We start from the raw sequence: 10,619 nt of genomic DNA, 5'->3' as shown, positions 1-10,619 counted from the left end.
AAGAACAAAACAAAACAGGTTCTACAATGCTTTTAAAGATGCTGTACTAGATAATACGTCAGTGATGACAGCTCAGTCATCACCACACACACTTGCACGTGTTATGGAAGTTTTCAATCGCTTCCTTCCTAATATCTCTGATGAGCAATGAAATAGAGAAACTTACTTTTTCTGCCGGCCGGCTAAGTTTTTATTCTTCGTTGCAAGGAAAAAGATCAGTCCACACCATTCAGCGGCAATGGTATGAAAAGATACAAACAAAAGCAATACAGAGCATTTATACCTGAGGAGGGGGGCTTTGTTCTTTAGGTGTGTAACCACACCTCCAGGGGGGGTAGGATGTCTTGATGATTAAGAAACAGGAGGTTAAAACAATTATCTTGTCTGAGTGTTAATTAAGAAGTAAATGATTTAAAACAATTAGCGTGTCTGGGTGATACAAATGGTTAATGTGGATTGGAGAGTCTGTCCGTCCTGAGACATAAAATTTACCATCACACACGTCCCATACATCCACACGTCCTCCCTCCCTCAAATCCGCTGGGGTGTGGCGCAGCGGCCACACCAGGGGGCCAGCAGCCCCCAGCCACTACAGACCCCGAACCAGCAGAATAATTCATCTTCCTGGCTCCTCCCGCCCCGGGCAGCAACCAGGAAACAGGGGTGTGGGAAGACCCCTCCCCTCACCCTTCCGGCTCTTCAATATTTTCTAATAGTGAGCGATTAAAATTGAGGGGCAGCCAACCCTCTGGGCAGCCTACATACCCAAAGAGCCCCGCCCACCAGATGCCACTCAGTGCAACCACCCCCCAAGGCCTAATGTATGTGTGTGTCTGATAAGTAGTGATGTCTAAGGTTTAATTAAAACAGGGGCGGGGAACTGAAGAGTGCAGCCAAGGGGGACCACTTACGTGGCCCCATCCACTACAATCCCCACGGAACACACACGCCCCCAAAACCCTACATGTGTGAGTGTGTGCTGTGTACAGGAGCCAGAAGGGAGAGGGGTATGGGGATATAGAACTAGATAAGAAACCTAATCTCTTCTATCGATCATGAATAATAAGCAGGTCCAGCTTTGCAAAAGGCTTTCTTACAAGCTATAAAACTGTCTTTACAGACTAAGTGGGATTCCTCTAAATAAGTGGAACGGCGTTTTCTTTCAATCTTTTTTGAAGTCCACTTCAAAGCGTGCAACACAAAATGAATCCAAGGAGCCAGCCTCTTCTGACTGGTTAGCTTAGTTTGTTCAGTGTTCCATTGCTCCTTGGTGTGGGTCGTGATGACGTTGATGATCATCTGAGCTTTTACAAACTAGATGCACGAATGCTTGGTTTGCGACTGTTTTGCTTTCAGCAAACTTTCAGCAACTTTCTGGTTCAATCTGGAAGATATTCTGCAGCAGCTGTTAGGTTTGTCAGGTTTATCGGGCTTAAATATTTTACCTGTGTACATCCTCATTCCAACATGAAACTTTCTTCTAATCACAGGGCAGTGTTGTATTTATATTTCCTGGTTGTTTTTTTGTCTTTTTTCCTGGTTGTTTTTTTGTCTTTGTCAAGCCCATTCGTGACGTGGGCCGTCCTTTCAAAGATAAGAGGAGCTGCTCACAGGTCTTGTGCAGGAATCTCGACGCTAACAGACAAGAACCAGTGTGCTTGCTCAAAATGGTTGTCAAGGTTGTTTTCTTTCTTGGTTTAGTTGGATTTACATCCTCTAAACTTCTACACATACGGCAGTGTGACCCTGTAGAACAGAAGCAGATACCTACTCTCTGCTCCAATTATAGAAACATTGAGCACGTTTATGGAAAGTTAAGCAAAAGGTTCGATTCTCTGGAAAAGCATTCGAAGTCCAATGCCATCGTTATCGACAAATTAAGAAATAATCTCACAGATGCAGTGGCAAAGTTGACCAAGAGCACGGAAAAACAACAGGGCGACATTTCCAAGCTGAAGAGAGCGGTCGGTAAACTGATCCGACACAGAGAAAGAGTAACTGGAAACTTCAGCGAGATTGAGGAGAGACTGGACTTAACTGAGGACCAGCTGAAGAGAAAGAAAGCCAAGCTTGAAAATCTGGAGACTGAAACTGAGGCTGCATTTAATGATACAAAGAGACTGTTGAGCTTGTACAACACAGAGCTTTCCCTGCTAAACATGACAGCACAGAACCTTGGTTTCACTGTAGAAGCCCAGCTGAATGTCACGAGGAGGGACCTTGAAGATGAGCTGAAGAAAATACAGAAGAACAGTGAAGGTAATTTGAAAATGAACAACACCAAAATCAACACCGAATCATGAAAATATTCTTTTGATGTAATTTGCTGTTCTTTTGTTTCAAGCCTTCGGCGCCTCGTTGAGGAAACAAAAGCTGGACGCTGGTGAGCTGAAGGATGAAACTGACCGCAGACTGGAGGATGTGAATGAACAGCTGAAAGCACAACAACTTACAGTGAATCAGCTCATGAACAAAACCAAAGGTGGGTGTAAAGAGATAAAACATCTAATCAAGCTTTATTTAGACATTACATGTTGCCGTTGCCACTTTTGGTGGCTGTGAAATGAGTCAGAGTTGCGAAAAATGACCTGTGTAATGTAATGTTTCTGTTGATAGGATTAGCAAAAAGTCTGGGATCGATTGAGAAAGGTGGCAAAGCAGAAGGTAAAGGCAGGAAAACATAACAAGACTCAACGCGTGGTTGTTTGTGATACACACATTACAGCCAAGAGCTGTAAACTGATCATAACAATGTTTGCTTTCCTTAACTTAGTGACAAAAAAGGTGGCATTTTCGGCAAGTATCGTCACTTCTGCCAACGTGTTCACTGGACCCCGAACTGCTGGCACCTCATCCGTTCTCATCTTTGACAAAGTCTTCACCAACGTTGGAAGTGCTTACAACAGAAAAACAGGTATGACTTGTGTCATCAGTGACGAAACACAAAATGTAATAGTTTTGTCCAAAGGGAATGCGTGATAACAACACACACTGCCGGTTCAGCAGCTTATTTTCATCTCTACATACGCAGTTTAACTGCATGCCCCCACCCAAATCCCGATCAACCGACTGATATATAATAGAAGCAGAGAGAAGCAGAGTGGGAGCCACACTTGGAAAGACACAAGCTTTCGCACCACTGTCTTACAGAGAATGTGAAATTGATGTAATGCCGGGGGGGGGGACCTGGGTAAGTGGGGCACCGTTTGGAGGATCTCAGCTACCGTTTTGTGTGGGGACTCGGCACGCTGACCATTAGAATGGTCATGTTTTAACGCACACACTGCAGGACTAACCCTTACTGCTCATTAAAACAGACATATGTTCATTTTCGTTGTGATATCTTTATTAAATGTGAAACATGATAGGAACACAACTCAGTCTGCCTACTTAGTCAGGCATCAAAAGCATTCAAATCATGCTTAGATATAAGAATACACAGTGAAATTCATTGTACTACAAAAAAAATTACACGTCAGCAGCTTTGATGTATTTATTTGATGCTCTGAGAAAAGAACGTGGTTGGCTAGCCTTGATGCTTTGACTCCAGGCCAACAAAGAAAAACATTACGATAATTAATAGATAAAAGAAATGTTGCCGTGCGTGTTTTTCCAGTATGGGGTGCATGACAAGTCAGCTGCATTCTCGTCTTTTACAGGCATCTTCACTGCTCCGGTGAAGGGCGTGTACCAGTTCACCTTCATGACTTTTAGCTTCACTTCCATCTACAGTTCAGGAGCCCTGTTGTTGAAAAATGGGTGTGTCCAAGTGAGCACGTGGGAATGCAGTGGATCGGATCGCAGCGACACAACCAGCAACACAGTAATTCTTGAACTGAATGTCAAAGACAATGTCAAGATCATCCTCTGGGAAGGTGGTAAAATACATACAAGCGTCTTCAGTGGCTTCCTTATCTTCCCACTGACATAGAGTTTTGGAGGTAGTACTGTTGACAGCATGTGTTTTTTAGAGGGGGGGTTTGTCTCTTATAATTTTCTCAGTGACTCGTGTTGTGTGATTATGGGTGAAGGCGATCACTGCTGTTTGCTTGTTAGCATGATTATGTTAAAAAAAAAGCAGATGAATTTAATGAATCTTTGTATTAAGGTGGAATACGAGCACCATTTCAAATTTTGTGCAGAACTTTTTTTATGATTGAAAAAAAGAAAGAGAAACAGGGGTGTAGGTTTCTGGCAGCCTTTCTTGTTCTGAAACCATTACTGTTACAGTTTAAACAAAATGATTAAAGAACGTGTTGCTTTCTTGGTGTTGAGACGTCTCACCCAACATTCCTGGGAAATACAGGAGTGATGCAGACAGGAATTTTTTGTTTACTTCCTGCACCAAAATGACAAGGTGTACAGGCCTGCTTGACCAGTTCAGGTTTTTTTTTATGATCTTGGTGCTTTTTAATGACACAAAAAGTAAAACACTACAACTAAATATCAATGTATGCACTGTGTCCATATAAGTAGCTAATATTTTCAAAGCTAACCTCAGCCACTGATAAAGCTATGTTAAACTGTTATATCTCATTTGTAATCTAGATTTTTCCCTTTACATGCAATATGATAATTTTGGTTCTATAATAAAACATCCTGCAATGACAAGTTGTCCTATTTTCTTGATATCGTTATTGTTTTACTTTCGTTACTGTATATTTACTTATTTGAAAAAATCCAATAAATTTTTATCTAAAACATCTTGACTGTGCTCGTATGGTTACTGTATGCATGCTAAAGTCAGCGCAGACAGCATATAAAATAGAGCAAAAATACACCGTATACATTCACACTTTTGTCACTCAGCATTTCTGATGACAGCAATTACATGTGTCTGATTTTGATTAATTCATTAGCATATATAAGTGCAACCAACTAGTTAGTGTCTCTCAGGTGCTGGGGCAAGCTAAGTAGACAAGCCTTAATGTCAGTAACGGCCCCTGGTACTTTGCCTGTGCTCTCCCACCTCTGTCTGCTGGGATCAAAGCGGTGGACCACCCCACACTCACTGTAGTCGTCCTGGCAGTATCCTCCCAGGATGTAGATCATCCCCTCCAGGACACCTGAGGCAGCACCAACATGAGCCACAGGCAGCGATGCAAACTCAGCCCAGGTGTCGGCCACGGGGTCATAAACCTCACAGGCTAGTTGGTCAGTGTAGAACTTCTTCAGGTTGCACACCCCACCAGCGACATAAAGATGTCCTCGCAGGGCTTCCATGCAGTGCTGGGCTCTGTCGTGGGTCATGTCTGCTAGATAAACGGTTCCCCTCTCTGGGTGGTACAGGAACATGGAAACCAGACACACATACTCACAGTTGAAACCTCCAGAGATGAAAACCCCTTCGTCTATGGCAGTAACAGCATAACCACTGAGAGCCTGGTCCAGGGGACGGACAAAGCTGTAGAAAAGTGAACAACTGGCATCAGAGAGTGATGAAGTGAAGATCTAAAACCAGTCTAGGCACCTGTCATTTTATTTAAGTAATTCAATTATAAGACAAAATTATATGATGTTTGTAAAAACAGCTTCTCTTTTTCAGTTTCAAACTCTCTAAATAACAAAAGGCATTAAATTCCAACTTGATCTTTTTTTAAAAGAGCATTTTCGGTCAAAGATTGGAGATTTTGTTGGAGTAAACAAAGCTTTCCAAAGGCCTGTGAAGAAGCTGTTTTGAGCGAAATAGTGCCACCCGCTGTCCAATCACTGGTAATGCTTTTGCATGGAGTAGGAGAGCATGGAGTAGTGTGATATTTTATTTGGTATTGAGTTACGGTTTAAACGATACCCCACCATATTGAATAAAGAAGACAAAAACAAACAAATAAATAACTCAGGAGAGACTTAAAGAAAGTAACAACGAGTCAAAGGTGTAGACACTGCCTGCAAATTCCCCAAAGCTAAATCAAAAAAGCATTCAAGGGGTGCACCAGATCAAGCCCATTCTGCAAGTCACCATCCTTCAAGACACAGGACCAGAAAGATCTACTGCCCAGTCCATTTTCCTGACACAGCAGGATACCTCCAGTGATCCTATGTCCATGCCCAACAGGTCAGTGTTGTATGAATGGCAGTGGAGTATCTGTGTATCTGGTCTGTGAAAGGCCGTGCTGTGCATGCTAAAGTTAGGCTTTGATTTAAGGCTCATTTGTACCCCTGGTACGTACGTAAATGTATGTTCGTTTCAAACGTTCTGAAGCGTCGCTTTCCACATGCTCTAATGCAGGCTTTACGTTGGCACTACACCCACAAGAGGGCAGTGTAGAGTTAAGAGTTTAGTCTTTTTCTGGTCTATTCTTTTCGCTGGTCGCACATGGGCTATAATGCGCAACACTGCTCCCAAGATTTCCAGTGCTACTGCTCTATTTGGATATGCATCCGCAGGTCTCTGAAAACATACTAATTTAGGCACCAAATGAATGGAGGGAACGGACTGAAGGCTCTGTTTATATGCGCCTGCGTCTTTAACGTAGAATATAAATGAGACATTAGCCTATTCGCTACTACTGCTCAGATAGATTGACACCGTGTCAAATTGTCCACTGCAAGTGACTCTAATAGATTACCTCCAGGAGTCAGTGTCTTGGTTGTACATCTCAACGCTCTCTGTGTTGGTGTTGATTTCCTTGTCTCCGCCAATGGCATAGAGACGCTCTTCTTGTACCACCACAGAAAAGTTACTTCTGGGCTCCAGCATGTCAGCCAGCCTCTTCCAGCTGTCTGTCAAAGGGTCATAACTAGCATGTGTTCAATGAGAGTAAGGATATCGACAGTGAGACGGTGGTTATGTGATATGATGTGATAATAATCTGTAGGTTGACTTCTTTCTTTACCTGTATGCTGATTTCATAATGTTATTCTTGGCGTAAAAGTAACACCCTCCAACTACATACAGCTTTCCCTTCATGACTGCAGCTCCGTGCCTGAACTTTGGCTCGTCTGGAATTTCTCTTAATCTCCTCCACTCTATCTCCTTTACCAATCCTGTGCCACTGCGAAGGGAGTTTGCAAACCACACTTCCCTGCTTGGCATACGCTGACCCATGTCTTGGTTTAGTTGGTCTCCTCCAACCAGAACGAGAACATCTTTGGGTCGCCTGACCCGCCAGTAGTCCTGAGATTTTGGAATGCTGAAACCAAATTCCTTAAGCGCTGAACCATATAGTTCCACTTCCTTGTCTGCAAAGCATTCCATGCGCAGGTTAATGGCTCTGACCTCCCTGAACTCTCGGAATGTCATGAGGGGGAAGCGAACTCCAGACATCAACAAGCCAGCGTGCGCCAGTCCTTCTTTCGGATCAGCCTCAATCCATGAGATCACAGCTCGAAATACAGCCAGCTCCGAAGGCACGCACAGACCATCACAGCAAAGGAATTCAAGAAGCTTCTTTGGTGATAGGTCCTGAAACTTTGCCGTGGCAGACACTTCCCTGAAGTTCCTCAGTACAAAATCATTGGCTTCCTCTAGGAGCTCTGACATTCCATAAGCTTCAGCAAAAGATGCTACATCCAGGCAAGAACTGGTCTGCATTTGTCCTTGCATAAAACTGAGGCAAAGCATGAGAGCAGGCTGGAACTGAAGTTGGAGGGCAGTACAAGTCATCTCGAAAACACAGTCCCAGTTGAGTTGAAGTGTCCCACTGTAGGAGCAACCAATGAGTGCCTCTAATTCAGGAGCTGAAAGGAAGGGAAGGGCTATACACTTCTGATGGGACTCTTTCATTCCACAGGTAAACATTCCTCGGAAGAAGTCACTGCTTGCTGCCAGGATAACTCTGTGAACTGGATAAAAGAGAAGTCACAAAATGATCATAAGAACACCCAAAGATTACCATCATACAAGTCATACTAACCGTGGAAAAAAGTGCCTTCCACATCCAAAATGACATCACATCCAACTCTGTCTGCCCACAGCTGTTCAATTGACCGAAGAGTAACGCTTATCTGTTCTTGTGAGGACATTGTCCACTGCTCCTGCTTGGAACATTTACCCCCCTTTATGCTTTGTTCTTTGTTGCAGAGATCCACTAGTCGTGGGACGTCCAATGCTTGAGCTGCAGCCTTGGTTTGGGCCATGGTGTCATTTCTTAAAGATGAAACAACTCCGCTGTAAGCAAACTCAATAACTGCTTGAAGCCCAACATGGTCAACCTCAGTACCCATGTGCAATGACCACCTGTGGACTCCTACCCCCTGGGGATCGTTTGATTGGACAGTGCTCTTTTCCCTCACTCTCTCCAGAAAGAAGGCGCTGACTGCAGCCAGGATAAGGGAGTGAACATGGAAGCTGCTCCCATCCTCAATTGTCAGAGTCAGATCTGTGAGAAGAGTTGAATCCCGGAATTCTTTCACAGCCACAAAAAGCTCATTTGGAAAGGTTTTGCTGCAGCATGTGTGGAAGTTGTGTTCTTCATCCCCTAATCCCTCACCACTCATATGCCCCATGGTTACGTCCTTACCAGCATCACTCATCTTGAACACTGACCCTTCACTCTTAGCCTTCCCACTTGTTAGGCCCATCTTTGTGTCATTGAAAGCAACAATCCTGCTCAGCTCGCGGCTGTCCTGTTCTACCTCTTCTCCACCTTCTTCAATAAGCCTTTTCCTCCTCTCTTTCTCTCTCCTCCACCGCTCTTCCCATTCCATTGGAAGGTAATGCCTGGTAAACTCCATGTCAGTTATTTCTCTCAGCAGTACACGTACAGTTGCTTTTCTTTGACATTTATAGTTGCTACTGACATCTAGCAAACGCCCTTGTCGTGAGGAACTTAAAGCTTTCTCATACTGACTTTTTTTGCCACCTCAAACCTTTCTCCTTTCCCCTATCTCTCCTCGACTCATGTTTCCTTGCCATATAAACAAGCAGCTATTCATAGCTATTGGGTCAGAGAGATTCAGTATCAAGAGACTCCTGGCATGAGCTTCATTGTAGTGCTAATCCAAAAAAGACTGAAACATGTTTATTCCTTAGTCTTTTTGTTTAAAATGATTGTTAACTAAATCAATTTAGCAAACTATTTGTTGCCATAGCATGCAAATACATAAGTAAAGTTGAGAAATCAGTGGTTGTGGACCATGTTTTGTGAGAAGCATATGAAACGAGGGAGTGTACCTCCAAGCAATGCAAGAGCAGGCAACAGTGCTTAAATTAACTTTGTCAAAGAAATGAAAACGTACAGAGGTAAAGCATGTTTGGGATAGGTGATGATCTTCTTTTTCCTAGATAGAAATGAAAGATCAAGGTCATCAGAGGGACTCTTAAGATGCTTGAATGCTCCGTGGCAGATGCATTTAACCAAACAATACAGATCCCTTAGCTGCTAGATCATGGGTGGATTTGAGATGGCTGCAAGATATCAGTAATTGTTACGTAGAGTTATTTTAAGCCCTGAAGGGCCATTGTTCTCCCCATACATTTGAGAATACATTCCCTTACATTCTTTCTGGGTAATCATGCATGTTTGCTTAATTGGTTATTCTAATCGGTGACCATAGAAGGAAGTGTGAGTGTGCATGGTTAATTGTCTCTGTGTTCCACTGTGATAGACTACCGACAGGTTCAGGCTGTACTCCCACGTCTCGCCTGATGGAAGCTGGGATAGACTCCATTCCCACTGCAACCTTGATTAGGATGAAGCTAGTGTGGATAGTTGTTGTTTCCATGTTGAAACAATGATGCTATCAGTTTTTCTGTGAAGTGCGGGATGCACGACTGGATCAAAACGGTGAGAATGGTATAGGACATCTTGAAAACCTTGATCATCATACTGTGATACACGATACTGTGAGATCTACAGGATATAAAATGGAAGAGCTTGGATTACTGACGAGTACACAGCTGCATTATCAATACATGAATATAGGAGCAGTTTCTGGACCTGTCTTTGCAGCTCTCAGGCTCTTTGGACAGAAACAGCAGACAGAGTGGTAAGAGTAAAGGAGGAGGGATTGCAACACTCGTTAACAACAGATTATTGCAAATCTGGAATATGTTAATGACACAGAGCATTTCTGATTCAATTCAGTTCAGTTTTATTTATATAGTGCCAAATCACAACGATTGTTATCTCTAGGCACTTCAAAGATACAATCCAATTCAATTAGAATCCATTGTTATAAAACAATCACAATCCAATCAAATTGAATAAATTCCAAAATTGGTCCAATTCATATAGAGTCAATGAAAAAAAAAAGTTGTACTTTGTTAAGGAAACCAACAGATTGCACTCATCGATACAATCCCCTGTCCTGAACGTGCACAAGGTGGAAAGAAAAAAAACTGACGAACATAACACCAGACCAGGAATACCTGCTGAGAAAGAGAAAACACAAATTAATGAAAACAATAATTAGTTATATTTAGAAATTATATATAATATCTCTACAGGGATGAATAAAGGATCATTCAGTTAAATTCATTTCAACTTCAAAAGATGTCATAAGCTGCTCAATTGCACAAATACAGGCATTTTTACTTTTTTTAGTGCCCTATGGTATTACATTAAAAGTGCTCAGAGTCCTTTCTTAAATATTTTTGTACTTTTCAATAAAAAAAACAAAACAACAAGAATTTTGTATCTTGGCTGACTTTGGCATAAATTAAAAAGGATGGATAC

The 10,619-nt window shown here is 42.6% G+C and overlaps 2 protein-coding genes across 2 annotated transcripts; one reads left to right on the top strand and one right to left on the bottom strand.

Annotated features, from left to right (window-relative positions):
- The first annotated feature begins 1,614 nt into the window (after positions 1 to 1,614).
- LOC140281704 (uncharacterized) lies at positions 1,615 to 4,137 on the top strand. Its single transcript, XM_072376197.1, has 5 exons — positions 1,615 to 2,259; positions 2,345 to 2,482; positions 2,617 to 2,664; positions 2,726 to 2,914; positions 3,660 to 4,137. Exons 1-5 carry the CDS (start codon positions 1,668 to 1,670, stop codon positions 3,929 to 3,931), a joined length of 1,239 nt encoding a protein of 412 aa, XP_072232298.1. The 5' UTR covers positions 1,615 to 1,667; the 3' UTR covers positions 3,932 to 4,137.
- A 569-nt stretch (positions 4,138 to 4,706) lies between these two features.
- LOC140281822 (kelch-like protein 33) lies at positions 4,707 to 8,808 on the bottom strand. Its single transcript, XM_072376318.1, has 4 exons — positions 7,857 to 8,808; positions 6,837 to 7,785; positions 6,570 to 6,740; positions 4,707 to 5,404 (listed from the first exon to the last, which is right to left on the bottom strand). Exons 1-4 carry the CDS (start codon positions 8,674 to 8,676, stop codon positions 4,879 to 4,881), a joined length of 2,466 nt encoding a protein of 821 aa, XP_072232419.1. The 5' UTR covers positions 8,677 to 8,808; the 3' UTR covers positions 4,707 to 4,878.
- Positions 8,809 to 10,619: the final 1,811 nt, after the last annotated feature.

This window comes from Leuresthes tenuis, unplaced genomic scaffold (genome assembly GCF_036924035.1).
Source record: "Leuresthes tenuis unplaced genomic scaffold, fLeuTen1.0.hap1 SCAF_22, whole genome shotgun sequence".
Lineage (NCBI taxonomy): Eukaryota > Metazoa > Chordata > Actinopteri > Atheriniformes > Atherinopsidae > Leuresthes > Leuresthes tenuis.
Note: the sequence above shows the minus strand (reverse complement) of the source record. Positions and strands in the feature narration are given on the sequence as shown.